Source organism: Heliconius melpomene, chromosome 17 (genome assembly GCF_056956725.1).
Source record: "Heliconius melpomene rosina isolate 202511_hmr_F chromosome 17, ASM5695672v1, whole genome shotgun sequence".
Lineage (NCBI taxonomy): Eukaryota > Metazoa > Arthropoda > Insecta > Lepidoptera > Nymphalidae > Heliconius > Heliconius melpomene.
This window is the reverse complement of record NC_140405.1, coordinates 8,503,613-8,519,484: the sequence shown is the minus strand read 5'-3', so window position 1 is coordinate 8,519,484 and position 15,872 is coordinate 8,503,613. Positions and strand designations below refer to the sequence as shown.

The 15,872-nt window shown below is 31.7% G+C and overlaps 1 protein-coding gene and 1 long non-coding RNA gene across 2 annotated transcripts in view; both read left to right on the top strand.

Annotated features, from left to right (window-relative positions):
• The first annotated feature begins 1,901 nt into the window (after nt 1-1,901).
• LOC146530153 (uncharacterized) lies at nt 1,902-2,828 on the top strand. The gene is made up of 2 exons (XR_014878943.1): nt 1,902-2,389; nt 2,670-2,828. It is a non-coding gene; the product is annotated as an uncharacterized LOC146530153 (long non-coding RNA).
• A 4,080-nt stretch (nt 2,829-6,908) lies between these two features.
• LOC146530152 (synaptotagmin-5-like) overlaps nt 6,909-15,872 on the top strand; it is a 41,319-nt gene continuing 32,355 nt past the window's right edge. Inside the window, exons 1-2 of the mRNA XM_085200723.1 lie at nt 6,909-7,004; nt 7,380-7,777. Of these exons, the coding sequence (XP_085056849.1) occupies nt 7,001-7,004; nt 7,380-7,777 (402 nt within the window). The 5' untranslated portion in view covers nt 6,909-7,000. The remainder of the gene's footprint in view (nt 7,005-7,379; nt 7,778-15,872) is intronic.

The following is a 15,872-nucleotide window of genomic DNA, read 5'->3' as shown; positions in this document are numbered from 1 at the left end:
TATAACGAGTAAGCGCGAGAAATATGGCGTTTTTTTATTTTTCTTTTTTTCATAACCGATGTATAGTGTAAATGTTTTTGATTTTTTTTTGTATTATCTTTAAGTGAGAACTGTAAAGGCGAGGACCGTTTTCGTTTCCCTGCTCTAATAAAACAAGTTCTGCTACTGAACGCATAATATCCCTTAACTCATATTAGGGAGAAAAGTGGAGAACATAATAGCTAGACACTACCACTAGGCTGTCTCTGTCTATCCCCCGGTATATGCGGGATACAGCGTGAAGATAAAAAAATACATTTATATTATCTCAAAATACCTTGCAAGGCAACCAGTTGGAATCTTGCAAAAAAATACGCAAAGTAAATTAAAATTTACATAAAAATAAATATTAAAAATAAAACACTTATTAAATATCTATCTATATAATATTATAAAAATATTCCTATATTAATACAAATAATTACATAAGTATATTTATAATTAAACAAGATAACGAGCGCCATGACCAAGAATCCTCTCGGGAAATCCCTTTCTAGGTAAAATTATGCGTAAGCATTGTTGGAATATGTTTTGGATACAATAAAAGACAATTCATTGTATGTTGTCATATTTTGTTATTTATTTAATGTGAATTACGAACCTAGCGGGCTATTGTCTGTATTTGTTTGTTTATGCTTATCAAGATGTAAGTATTTCAAATTATAAATATTAGAACTAGGTGGGCGATGAACTTATTTTCATTTCGCGTAAGAGTTAGGTACGGTTAATGTATTGTACATTATAATTATTATGATGTTTATTTAAATAGCGTTATCTAATACAAAAGAAGTACTTATTAGCTTCATCGTGGAGCGCTTTTCGGTTTGATTCCTGCTCAGAGTAATGAAATATTTCCTATCTTTGGTAATAAGACAAAGCGCAGCATTGAGTTCCGCTGCTCAACATCAAAAAATGGGAATAGAGTGTCTCAAAAGTAGATATTCTCTGCCTCCCTTGTTATATGCGGAGAACAGCGTGTATCTAAACAAAGTTGATACAAATTGAAAGAGAAAGATTATTAAAAGAACAATTTTTGTGAATAGTGGAAGAAATAATTAAAAATAATAGTAGAATAAATTATTAATTAATATAAATTTAATTTAAATTAATAAATTTAGCAATAAAACATTTAATATTTTCTTAACTTCTTGAAACTAGGCTAAAATCATACGAGGTCTAACAATAACTTACCTGTCAAGTGTATGAATAGAGCGTTAACATAGAATATTCATAGCTTGTTAAAGTATAAAACATTCTAAGCTGCCAGTAACCTCATTGTGATAAATGAATCTACTTATTTAGAAACCGAATAAATAATAATGAGTGTATGAAGTACTAGTAAAAGTCAAAATTTCCGTAAGGTGATGGTAGACTATATAACGTTCAATAAATTTCATCACAACGCAGGGATGCAATAATCTTCCCACTACTTTTTAAAGTCTACACAGAGCTTATATCTCTCTCTCTGTCTCTTTCTCTTTCATCTCATCACAGTAATCATCATTGACCCTTTGAGCGTCATGGACAGTATTTAATCTGTCTATATTATATAACTGTTCTGAGTATTTGTGTACTGGACATGAGCACTCTGTGTGCCTGTGCACTAGTAGCGCTGCATTCTTAAGTGTCCTGGATGTGTGTATACTAGTAATGGTGATTTTTTAAGTAATCTGAGTGTGTTTATTAATATTGGTGCTTCCTTAAGTATTCTGGGTCCATACACCCATAATATATGGTAAGGAATAGAGTATATGGTAAATATCGTATCATTTGAAGAGTATTGAATATTCAGAAGCATACAATACTGTTTGTAAGATAGTATTTAATGAATACTGTAGTAATTTCTTGTTAAATTCGTATTCTGATCATCTTTTAATGATTTTTTTCAGTGTTCTGTCCTATCCTTCCTTAAAAACATTAGTTGATTTCAATTATTTGATCGGCACTCCGAGCGTGCCAATTGAGCACAAAACACTTCGCGAATTCACGTGATATTAAAATATTTATATTCTGTACATACATAACGTGTACTACTCTATGGTAGACATTGACGTTTAACTTTCAGAAAACAGTATGTCAGACTGTCAGTGGCAAATGACAATGACAGTAAAAATAACCTAAACTATAAATAAAAAAATAAAAATCAGTTCTCCGGTGAAAATAAGAACTTAATAAAAGAATATAGTAAAATTAGTAATGGCTACAGAAGTTGAAAATCGACCCCGAGACTGTACAGCCTGCAGAATGGTCGGCTCGGTCGGCTTAGTGGGTATCGGAGCTTACTTAGCAAATGCTGCATTTAAAAACAAAACACTGCCTGGAAAATTGGTTGTAGCGACTATTTCATTCAGTACGTTCACATTGAATAATAAATGAATATATAATATAATAAATTTAATAGAATGAGTATTGCCTACTTATTAACTAGAAACTCTGTGAAAGAAAGAAACCGAATTTAGATCAAAATATAACATAATATTTCCCTGATGTTTCATCATTTCATCTATCTGGATATACAATTTTAAATATTTTTTTATTTAATAATTTTTATTTTTATTACATATTGGAAATATTAAATATCATATTCTAAATCATCTTAATTGTAAAACAAATATATTTTTTTGTTTCAGCATTTGTAACACTAGGAGTCCAAAGGTACAAAAATCAGTTTCCATTTAATCGGAAACAAAAATCTAACATGTAATTATTATATTTAAGAAAATAACTATTGTTGTATTTATTATGTAAGTTATTAAATTAGATATTAAAATTTTTGTAAAACATATAAATGTAGTTTTTCATTACAATATGGATCTTCATACACACTCAAATTTTCTGAGAAGTTGGTATTATGCAAGATGTTTTATTTTTTCTTCACACTAACCCACATTTGGCAGAGTAGGCAAAAACCTATGCGCATCTGGCAGATGGGAATGCCCTATACCAAGAACAGCACAAAAAAATACAAATAATTCCTTATTACCGTTTTACCTTGTCTGCTTTTATTTCTTTAAAATTGTAGAAACTTATTTTTTAGTCTCCGAAACTTGTTATTTATTAGTTAAATTAAATGTTATTTAGGGATGTTACACCTTAATTAAAAAATATAAAAAGTTATGACTATATCGCTATAGCAACATGGTACACTTTCTGTCGAATGCTTAAGGTATTGTATATTTAGTAGCGGATCTCAATACCATGCTTTGTCTCATTACTGGGGTGAGGCAATAAATATATTAAAAACCCACGCTGTAGCGTTTACAGTCGCATTCTTATGTCCAGTGCAATGACTGCCTCATGGACTGATGGACTTGTTTCAATCTAAGATTGTTTGTAAAGTGGAGTTAGTTAATTTGTGCAGTGACGTGCTTATATGTTGCTTATATATTAATTTGTTTTTCTGCATTTGATCTCATGAATAAATTAAGAATAAATTAAAAATGTTTTTATCATTAGACATCTTACTAAATTTCGAGATTGTTTATATTGTATATTTAAATTTCCTAATATAAAGGCAAAAAATTGTTACAGTACCATTAAATAATACATATGGATACAGCATAAATTTACTATAACTCTATTAACTAATTTTAGAGCCGCCCTCTAGCGCTTATCTAATGACTAACCAACTTATTTATCCCGACTTAAGATTAGGTTAAAGTTCAAACTGTTTTTCAGAGAGGGCACTTACACAAAAATATTTTTGTATAACTTCAAATTTTCAAAAACGTGTTTACTATCAAACACGTTTTTGAAAGCCGAAAAATAAAAATATTTCATGAAAACGAAATATGTTTAATATTTGTATTAGTAACAAAACTTCTCTCCCACGAGACATAAAGACATAAATCCGTGGACATTAATTGCAGTAAGCAAAATTGATTGACCACGTTTTGCTTAATAAAAGTCTTAACATCTTTAAATAATATAAATGAGCACCCAATTATTCTCTGCCACTGCCATCTAAACGACAACTCACCCGCTGCATTACAAATTAGCGTTTTAATATATTAAAGCTTTTGTAGAAAATGATTGTAGAAATATCAGTACGTAAATTAAATTAACTTCACGCAATATTCCGCATACAGCTGAGTAGGCAAAGGGAACCTAGTGTTAACTTAAGACACTCCTTTGCCAACTTTCCGCCAAATCCTATACGCATTACGTGTTGAGTGGCGGAACTCAACACCGAGATTTGCCTTAACACCAGAGCAAAGAAATGGAAATATAAATTAAAATAAACATTTAATTTCCTTCAGTGGGGATAGACCCCACAACCAGATGCGTTTACAATTACACTAAGTATGTGTGTGCGACACGACTAGCCTCTATCAAAAATGATTTTAAAAACGATAGAAATATATTTTAGGTACATATCAGAACGTACTACGTTTGTAAGTAAGGGTTTTTGTAATGTATTTAATAGTGTGAAATCAAAATTATCCTGTATGAATAAGCTTCTGTTGTTATTCTCAAAATTTCAGCTTTGCTAAAATAACGTAGGTCTGGGGCCCCTGGGATCTCAGTCTATTAGTGTTATATTACACAGATCATTCCACGGGTGACGGGTGATGGATGACAGATGAAGGATGACGGACGACAGGTTGCAGGTTGGGTGGTGGTACACATATATTAAATTAGCAACCCGCTCCATCCGCGTATTTTTATTTACATCAGTGATCATGTTTCCTACGATCATTGAATTTGTTCTCTTCAATAAATGTAGTCAAATGGAAATAATCGAATACGTTTTATAAGTAATAATATTCTCTTAATGTCTTAATGTGGTTTTTATGATATTTGTTATCTGTCATTTGTATTTTTTAGAAAGTAATACATTTTATTTTAATGTTAATGTACTACATAATTTTACGTAAAAATATTTAAATAAAGCCGCTTACAAGGAAAATGACTTTTTAGATAAGAACGCCTCGAGGATGACGTGCAGGCTATTTCAAATCTAAAAATAATTATACAAATATTTCTGCCATAAAATACATGGAATAAATAAAGTACCTACGTAATGCCGGGTGCGCTTTGTCAGTTTTTCTTAGAGCAGATTATTTTTATAAATAGCAGTAAAAATAGTAAAAAATCTGATGTTTCTGTAATATATATGTTTTTGTAATTTATATACATGAAACAAAAATTTCGTACCCCGAAATGTTTTTTTTTTTCATCAAGTTGCACATTACTATTCCATATTTGTAGGTACATCACTAAATCGTTATAAATAAATAATCTGTAATTTAAATAAACTTTAACCAGAACATAATTTTTTTCATAAATATTTAATATACAATCTCGTCCCCGCTGTTGCTTCATTAGGTGTATGTAAATACGACAGCATCGATGCATGGCTAATGATCCGGGCGCCATTCTTGAAGAAGTTAGCTTTTTTCCCCCTCTATTACAGAAAATAGCTATAGTCTTTTATACTAAAAAAGCTCTTTATATAAAATATACAACGTCCTCCATCGATTAATAAACTGTATGTAGGTATTTTATAATGAAGAAAGTAATATTTGAATTTCTCCGTGTTGATGTCTAGGAACTCAACACACCTCTAGAATTTGACGGAAAGTGGGGAGCGGAGTGTCTCAACGCTAGGATACAGCGTGAAGCTGGAAAAAAACAACAATATTTATGTTTCAAATCCTTCCTATCAAAATGTTAAATATATGCTTATAGATATTACTGATGTTACGCGCATTACCTAATAAAAAGTAAGGGCGAGTAAACAGAGCTCGCTGGGGCGCTCGTGCTTGCAAATTGTTTACTGAACCAAATATTAGCGTTCCGAAAAAAGTCTTAGACCGTTCTACACAGTCACACACTAAATAATATGATATTTAGATATCATATTCAATTATTTAAAATTTAAGTTGATTTCCTCGTCTTCCTCCATTGTGTCAAATATTAAACGTCGATCGATATCGTTCGTATCGATATATCGATGATTGTCGGAGACACCCTATTAAGATATAAACATTAAGGAACCAGATTAGGTTACTCAACATGTAATGCCTCCAGAATTAGGCAGAGTGTCTTAACACTACGTTCCCTCTGACTACTCTGCTGTCTGAATTTAAAAAAAAACGTATTCCCGATTGGATTTCGAATCCCAAATCATCGTGGTGCAATTGGGGCGTGTTTATCTTTACATGAAAAGGTTGTGAGATCAATCCGTACATAGGAAATTATTTTTCTAATAACCAAGAAGAAGTGAAGAATAGAGAGAGAGTTTTATTTTTCTAAGCCGACCCTGCTTTGTTAGAACAATGCGTACAATTAAAAAATAAATAGAACTAATTGCTTTATTTGTATTACGAGCATATTTTTTGCGTAAAGTAAATTGCAAAGTAGACAGAGCTTCTGAATAGAGCTTAATTAGAATCAATTGAAACGTCACTATCATGAGGCAAAAACATATTTATCTAACGTTGTTCTATATGAATATGTTTCTATGAATATATATGATATTATGTAAATTTTAAAAAAAGTAGAAGATCACTACTCCTTCTATTTTTAATTTCATTAATGCTATACTGAATGAGCTGCTATCCGTAGATTTTTATATATTTAAACACAAAATAATTGTATTTCACTAATATCTTTATTAAAACCATAATTTACATATATTCTATTTTCATAAGATATAGAATAACGAAAATACGTTATTTAAACAAAGAAAATCTTAAATTAAGCTGTTGATGTTTAGTTTTTATGGACACTTAACCCAGAGTCGCAAGTCTCCCAGTATTACTAAATGAATGGTACATCACGCGATTACGTCGCAATAAAGTCAACATCGCGACTTGGATAAACAAGGCACTAGGCGGGCGGAATGATAAGACGAGCGCCGCGCCGTACGGTCGTGCCTTCCGCCCGCCCTAGTATCTGAAAACTAATAAACACTGTAATATTTATAACGAAAACTGAAATCTAATTATTTATTTTAATGGGTAAGTTTTTAGTTTTGTAAATTAAATATATATTTGTCACGTTTTTAAGAACCATATGGCAGCGTATCTACGAGTAAGCGGAAATAACTGCACAAATTTTCTATATAAAAAGTTTGTTCGTTCATGTTTAAGTTTTTAATGTAATTACATGTGCTATTTAAGTGTCATTGAACTTTTATAAGGCGTAAGTGGATTTACGTGTATTTCCTATATTAATAAATCTGCATAATTTCATAGTCTACTAAATTTTAATATTTCAAAATGTATCTATTTGTGTTGAAACGTAATATATGAACGTAAAAACAACATAATGCGGTATCATCAACATCGGATCGATGTTACATTATTCTATGTAAGTAATTTCGTTATCTACAGATAAGCTGTGGGCAGGACCGAGTCAACTAGATGGGGCACCTTGGGACGGACGTGAGTACGGTATAATGGGTGACTTTCGCGAAAATTGGAACGTCAAATCTGATTCAGATACAAAGGCTGTAAGTAATGAGCCTTTTTCTGGTCGAAAATCTGTACTGCCTCCGCAAGCACGTTCAGGATATGAACATAATGCTATAATGAACCAAAACGAGATGTTGCCGCAAGCTCGAACTGGATTAGATATTTCGTGGGATGGCAGTAGCAACGCCTGGAGTGCAGCTTTAGGTGCAATGGGAGGTGCTGGGGCAGTGCTCATCATAGCTGCTTTCCTGTTTTTATTCAAGAGACCAAAGAAACTAGAAAGTCCTATGCTAGCGCCCATGGATATCGGACAAAATGTAAGTATATTTAGTTGTAGAAAATGTACTTTTAATTTCAAAATCATAAAATATTATTTAGTTGGTCTAAATAGTTTTCGAGAACTTGCTAAAAGATTTTTTAAATTGTTGGAAATACTTAAATTTAAATATATAGATTTTTGGAATTTAAATATATATTGCATTATACCATGTACCTACACATAATTGAAAGACAGAGTGGTAGACTAAGTATTTGTATTTAAATATTATAAAATTTATTTCTAAAATCACAAATATAAGAAAAAATGAACTAAAAGTAGCTTAAAAAGATTGTTTTGTAGGCATTCTTTGACATCATGTCGGTCCAATTATTTACGGCTGGCAATCCCTGAGGCCTAGAACATGCTCTACCTCTACAGTAGACAATGTACATACATGTAAGAAAAATATTTAATTTGAATAGTTTATACTAAAAATTCTAAGAATTAAGCATAAACAAGGATATTGAATTTAGTTTAGTACGTATAAACGAGAGAGCGTATATAAACGTACGAATTTATTTTTTTATGTAAAATATATATTACGTATTTTTTTTTATTTTCGTCCCTATTTAGTTATTTATATTTAAAAAATGGATTATATACATATTTTAAAATATTTTAGAAAGCTTTTCTTTGTTTGACCCATTTTTTACGATTGACATAAAACTCATAAATATAAAATATGAAATTCATTACATAATACTGTGCAAATGACGAAATAGGTATGACAGTTTGAAAAACTGCATACGTTAGTTGAAAATATTTTACTTACCTCATGTAAGAACTTCCTAGAAATTTATTTAGTGTAAGTTTTATAACTGGTTGATTTCCTATTTGATAGCAAAACTTAGATTTTTGTATTCGAAAAAAGTCCTATAAACTTATAAAATTTTCCAAAGCAAACATCAAACTTTTACAAATGTACTTTCGTGAAAGTTGCCTCTGTAACTTTTCGAAGTTGGTCCTCTCACCGCTAGGAGCGCGTTGAAAATGTTTAGAAACACCTTGAAGGTGTAGATTTAGTTAAAAACAGAATCACAATCGCAATCGCAAAAGTTAGGTGGAAGTATCCACGAAAACATATTTTTATGTTGCTCTTCATATCTTCATTCTTCTATCTCTTAATATCGTAAAGAAAAATATTTGAGTTTGCAGTTAAATAAATCATCTTTCACGCTGTATCCCGCACACAGCAGGGTAGGCAGAAGGAACCTAGTGTTAAGACACTCCGTTCCCCAACCGTAGGTTCTCCGTTCCTTTACAGTTCAACTTCGCAGTTATTATTCGAAAGTCATGTTTACATGTTTATTGTGCTATAGAAAAAATATAAAAATAGCGCTAGAACATGGTATTACATTTAGCTGAGAAAAATAATGACCAATAGCAGAACAAATCCGTGGGGGGCCGCTCCTAAAGGGACGTGAAGGCTTTAACCTTAAAATGAATATATTAGATTTGCTATAATATGTGTTTCTTATAAATTTATTGTAAATACATTTTTAAAACATTTATTAGGGGCACAAGCGTGTGACAGAAAACGCGACACGTTCTAGTTTCGATTCCCAACTGAGGAAATGAAATAGTTAATAGTTTCATTTCTTCCCTCTGATGTCTTAACTTACCGACTTCCCATTGGGAGCATAGAATTATTCAAAATAATAATTTTCCCCATTAACATAGGTTCCAGGGAATCGAGCTCTATTCGCGATACAAAGTCTAAAAAAAATATACCATATATATTAGTGAAATATACCTAACTGTGTAAATCAGGCTTTTACTTTATTTTTCCACTAAACCTATTATATGTTAGTAAATTGAATGACTGTGGCCGCGAGACCAAACCTCCAACGAGATGTGATTTTGTCAATAAATTCAATTTGCCACTGTCATAAACATAACTAAGTATTCTGGATTCTATCAAAGTCGGTCTTTGGTATAAATATAATTACTGACATGACCGTTATATGTAAGTAAATATATATATAGACTGTATATCTAATATCTAAGATGCATATATGAGATAATATATAGATACTGTAGATGGTTTAACCATGTTTAAAAAAAAAACTCTCTCAGTTTCTTGCGCCAGTTCTTCTCAGTTCTGAGGCAGTAAGTTTAGCGAGTTGGTGGTAAATTAATTGAAGTTCAAAAAAGAACCTTATAACTTCTTATTTTAATATTTTTTTTTATTTAGACTATGTCAGTATTTTTCCCCACTATATCGGGATGACACTGGCAAAACACTTCTTTGAAGTCAACATTCATGCCATTAAATTACTTATGCCTAACCTCCTTGGCGGAAAATAGCGTAAAGCCTAAAAAAATATGAAACTGTTTACTTCTTCAAGTAGATCTTAGCAAGCAAACCGAAATAATTAATCGAATTAGTACGACGACAGTAATGGAATTATAATAATATACAGTAACATTCTATCCAATTATAAATACAAATTCATTTCGTGTCATATTTCAATCCCTTGTCAATAGCCGTCCATTGTAAATGAAGTCAGAAAAGCTTCCCACCTGAGAACTTTTTTAGTTAAAGAAAAGTCGTAATATATTTTTTTATAATGGGTACCTATAGTATAATATACTTTTTTTTATTTTTTATCACGCTTCACGCTGTATCCCGCATAGCGTAGGTAGAGGACACCTAATGTTAAGACGCTCCGTCCCCCATTTTTTGCAGAATTCTGAAGGCATTGCGTGTTGAGTTGCGGAAATCAACGCCGCTATTAAAATATAAATTTAAATAAATATTTGAGTAGGAATCGAATCAACTACCAGTATAATTTTGCATACTTTTAATATCCAAATCACCTAATATTTTTTTGTCATTTGTTATTATTTTATGAGTTCCACTCTTATATAAGACTTGTTTTTATTTTAATAACAGTGTCGGTATCTTCATACAACGCATTCAGAGCGGAAATGTTTTGTATTAAAGGGTGGCATATTAATTTTGTTGGGTTTATTTTTTATACTTCCCTTTTTTTACTAATAACATACATATAAGTATATTTATATACATATTTTATTTCATTTTTAAAGTTCCGTACCTTTTAAGGCATAAACAACCCTTATAAGATCACTTAGTTGTCCGTCTGTCTATCTGTCTGTTTGTCTGTCAAGAGCCTTTATATCAGAAATGCTTGGAGATATCGAGCTGAAATTCAAACCATATACTTAGATCTACGGCCCCATGATTTCCTGAAAAAAAAAAATCTACATTTACGTTTAAAAAAGATATGGCTGTTTATATTGCAAGCCTGAACTACCTGTAGATGCTAGATACCAAATTTCATAATTATAGGTCTTCCGGTTCCGGTACCCTATGTATTTTGATTCCCGTGATACTGTCGAAACACGCTTTTTTGCGATATAAACGGCCATATATATATTTTTTTAACTAAATGTAGAAATACGATTTGACAGACAGACGGAAGGACGGACAACAAAGTGATCTTATCCTTATTATGGGTTCCTTTATTCCTAAATATTAAGATAGAGAAGAAGAAGAAGAGGTAATATTTAGTTCAGTATTAAGTAAATAAATTTAGTTATTTGTGCAATGCAAATTCAAAAGAATGAATTTGGATGATATATCAGAGTTACCAATCTTATTTGACTTTCCAATTCCGTTTCTTAAACAAAAAAACCGTTATTTAAATTTTGAAATTAGTTCTTTTTAATAAATACCCTTCATCCTTTAAGAAAACATGAATATAATATTAATATAATTAATTTGAAATTCAAAATCTCTAGATATCTAAAGCAAATTCAGGGAGAAATATATCGTTTTACAAGATGATCTTGTAAGATATTGGTAATAGTATATTGTAGAGTACCGTACTATAAACTTCAATAGTATGTTTGCACATAATAAACAAACGGGGTGGGAATCAATTTCATTAGACACTTGTAAGATTATATCACGCGCGGGAAACATGTTATGTGTATGGGGTGTTTATGTTAGTCGTGATTTGTATAGAATTCTTGTATAGCCATATATGAATATTAAAATCGAATAGGCAAATTAACTCGGTGGGATACTCATTCGATGGTTGTGAGTTCCATTTGACCCCAGGGAATGATTATAAAATCAGCTTCACGCTGTTTCCCGCACACAGCAGGGTAGGCACAGGGAACCTAGTGTTAAGTGTCCATTCCCCACTTTCTGCCGAATTCTGGAGGCATTACGTGTTGAGTGGCTTCTGCCACTCAACACGCAATGCCGCTCGAAGCCGCTCTTTGCCTCGACACCAGAGCGAAGAAATGGAAATATAAACGTAAATAAATATTTCATTTCCTCGAGTGGAGATCGAACCAACAACCGTCGCGTTACAGTCACACCCTTGTGCCGCTACTCCACGACGGCCTTAGGGAATGATTATTTTATTTTATATTAATTTTATTTCTACGACTAGCTGCGACATGCTGGTCTTCACTAATTAGGTAGAAAATGAAAGACGTTATGGTAGTGTCTGAATGATCATTAACTCCTGCGCTATGACTGGCCTCTATATTCATGGCAGTTTCTTAATTTACATTTATATATATTTATTATTTTCCCATTAAATGCCTAATTACAGGGAATAGCGCCATCTGTGATATTAGAGACATACTAACATAGCAAAGCAAAGACTTCAAGCTTTCCTCCAGCAAAACTGTAAAAGTGTTTCGCTACTACAACGTAGATGGCGCCACTATTCACTGTTAGCAAAATTTTCGTAGCGCTTTCGTAGAGGTTACAGGTATTTTCGTAGCGCTTTTGTAGAGAATAGAGGCACTTATTCTTAGTGATAACTGATAATGTTCAGGAATTATATATAGTATATTAAAGGACTGTTGTTCTTAGTCCTTATATTCTATAAGGCCATATTTTTTACTATTAAAAAAACTATTTAAAGGATGTTTTCGCCTTCGGCCCAAATTTGAAATACTATACACGTACTAAATGACGGAACTGAACGCCGCAATTAGTCTACTCACAATTATTGCGCTTATGTTGTGTTTCTCTAAAATAAATACATCGCCGTTGATTGAATAACTTAATTGATATATAAGTAAATACAACATAATTGATGACCGTCGAGACTTAACATATCCGCGCGTATATTTATATTAAAATCAAATGTTTACTTATATTTATTTAAATTGCTATTTACAAATGTAAAAGTTCGTAAAAGTGTATTTTATTTGTTTGTGTTGTCATCACGTAGCAATGGGCCAGCATCTGACTGTAGGCACAGTGGTTGTGGGTTCGATCCTGGTGCAGGAAAATGATTCATTTACACACTCTAGTGTAGCGTTGAGTTCCGCCAATCAACACGCAATGGAAAGTGAAAGACAGAGACTCTTGACACTAAGCTATTTTTACCCTATTATTCATATAACTAATTGTCACTTGAAAATATCTTCATAAAATTTCTCTTTCTCCAATTCACTTCTATATCTGATATGAAAGAAAAACAACGTTTTTTATCCGACTACACAAAGAAGGAGGCCTGTTGACTCTAGTATTTGATTACCGCGTGCTCCATTGTGTTTCACTGCCATTGCTTCGGGGCTTGTTCACTGGCTTGTTTGCTTTTAGTTTGCACCATATTTTATTTACATATTTACCATATTTAATTAACAATTTACCGTATTTAATTAATAATTTACCATATTTAATGAACAATTTCTCTGCGTGCACCTTTCATTTAATTACTACTTTTTTAATGGTCAACAACGGTTCTTTCATATGGGTGCTTGTAAAAATTGTCTACAATTTTTTTGTAGATTGCACGTGTTTAACATAAATGTATTTTTTTTTATTTTCATTTTTGTTATTAGATTTTTCATGGAATTGTTGGATGGAATTGTTTATATAAAAGTTATGCGTTAATATGAATTTAATTTTAATACTTTAATTGACTATTATTTAGTGGCCCAGTGGTGTAAATGCAATAACTGAGAATTCGATTTCATCTTGTCTCGATCCACATAGGTTTTGCAAAAATAAATTTGTATGGACATGCTTTTTTTCAAGTTTTGCAGCTGTTTTTAAATATTAACAATTCCACAAACTCCTGATTCCACCCAACTGTGCCAGAATAAAAATATATACCTATAATAAATTATTATAATATAAAATTATAATATTAAAATAAGCAAAAAAAATATTTATACGAGTCTGTCTGAATAGGTACTCAACGCAGCGAATAAAATTTATTGAATAATTTTTCCTTTCTTATAAATCTATGCAGTTGTTGATTACGAGCCACACTGTAATGCTGTTACAGTATCATTATATTGTATTTTGGGATTTATTTTGTATATATTTGATATTTCTTTTTCTATATTATACTCGTAAGAAACCAGTTGGACGCAGGGCACGTAGTGTGACTGTAAACACCACGGGATGTGGGTTCGATCCCCACTCGGGGAAATAAAATATTTATTTAAATTTATATTTCCATTTCTTCGCTTCAAAGCTCGTTGAGTTCCGCCACTTAACACACAATGTATCCTGAATTCTGGGGAAAGTGGGGAACGGAGTACCTTAACACTAGCTTCCCTCTACCTACCCCGCTGTGTGCGGGATATAACGTGTAGCTGATTTCATTTTTTTCATTAATATTTTAAGCATTTAGTACTATTTTAATGTCTCTGTAAAAGTATCATATCTCTTAGGTTTCTTCAACCTTCTAACTAAAAAGAAAATTTTAACACTTAAACAGTCAAAGAATGCCGAGCCTGTTGAACACCGCAACAAGTGCTGCATCGATCACCACGCCGCCGCCGTCGCCCCCGCCCCTACCCCCGCACCCGCACCCGCCACATTTCTAATTTACCCCAAAATCTAACAGGAAAAACGTTATTATTGATTGTCAAACGTTTAACTCTTCTACGTTATTTTTCCTTTAAAGAAACGAGACGAACGAGACGAACTTTTAAAGCTTTTTTAAGTGGTGTTTTTTTGTTATTTATAGTATAATAAAAACCGTTCAAGTGCGAGTTGGACTCGCCCTTTGTGGGTTCCGTACTAATTTCAACTAATAAAAATTAAGCTTGCAGTATGTATTTTTCTTAGATGAGGTTGATTTAGAAGTTTAATAATTTTTTTGTGCTCGAAGGAACCGTAGACTTGAATATTTTATATTAATTTCAGCTTATATTATGATCCTATAAGGGTTCCATTTTTCCTTTTGAGCAATTACAAACTTATTTATCAATAACATATTAGAGAAATTATTAAGAGAGAGAGAGAATTATTAGAAAAACATATTAGAGAAATTATTTATCATTTTTTTTTATTTTATTAGCCAGTCTATAGACTGACTATTAAAATATTACTACTAAGGATTATTTAAATTTTACCGAGTTATAGTCTTAAATATTTAATGTTCCAGTACACACAAAAGCCAATCGCCAAAGCAGCTACCATAAAAATCCTTTTAAAGTATCACCAATCTCGATTTAAAATAGCACCAAAGCGTATTAAGTTTTCTCCATACGAGGAAAATCATCTCGTTCGCGTTTTATTACGATATCATAAAAACTGAGACTATAAAACTTAAGTAATTTTAAGAAAGGCACTGAATTTAAAAAGTTTCTCATGCTGGATTTTATGGCATAAAAATTCGCTGAAAGATCTGCCCTATTTAAATCAAATTTTCAAATAGTAGGTATTTAATGATTTTTAAATTTACTTAATATCGTAAAAGTAATCTTTACAATTAATTTGAGGCTCTCGTCGCGATAGCACAAACGTGTGACGGTAAACGCAACAGGTTCGATTTCGATGGAAAATTTGAACGTGAAGATTTAAATAAAAACAGCATTAAAAATATTATAATATAATTCCGTGGGTCAGGCTCGATCCGCAAACCCCATATTAATAATTTGATAGAGAAATCGCGGCGTTGAGTGCCGCTATACAAAATCTCGAAAACAGGCGAAATGTAGATATTCACCCAAGTGAGAATCGAACCTATAACCGTCGCACTAGTCTAATAATCTAATGTTTTTGTGTACTTAGAAATATAATTATAATTCCCACAAGTTCATAGAATACATCAATATAATAGAATAAGATAACATATACA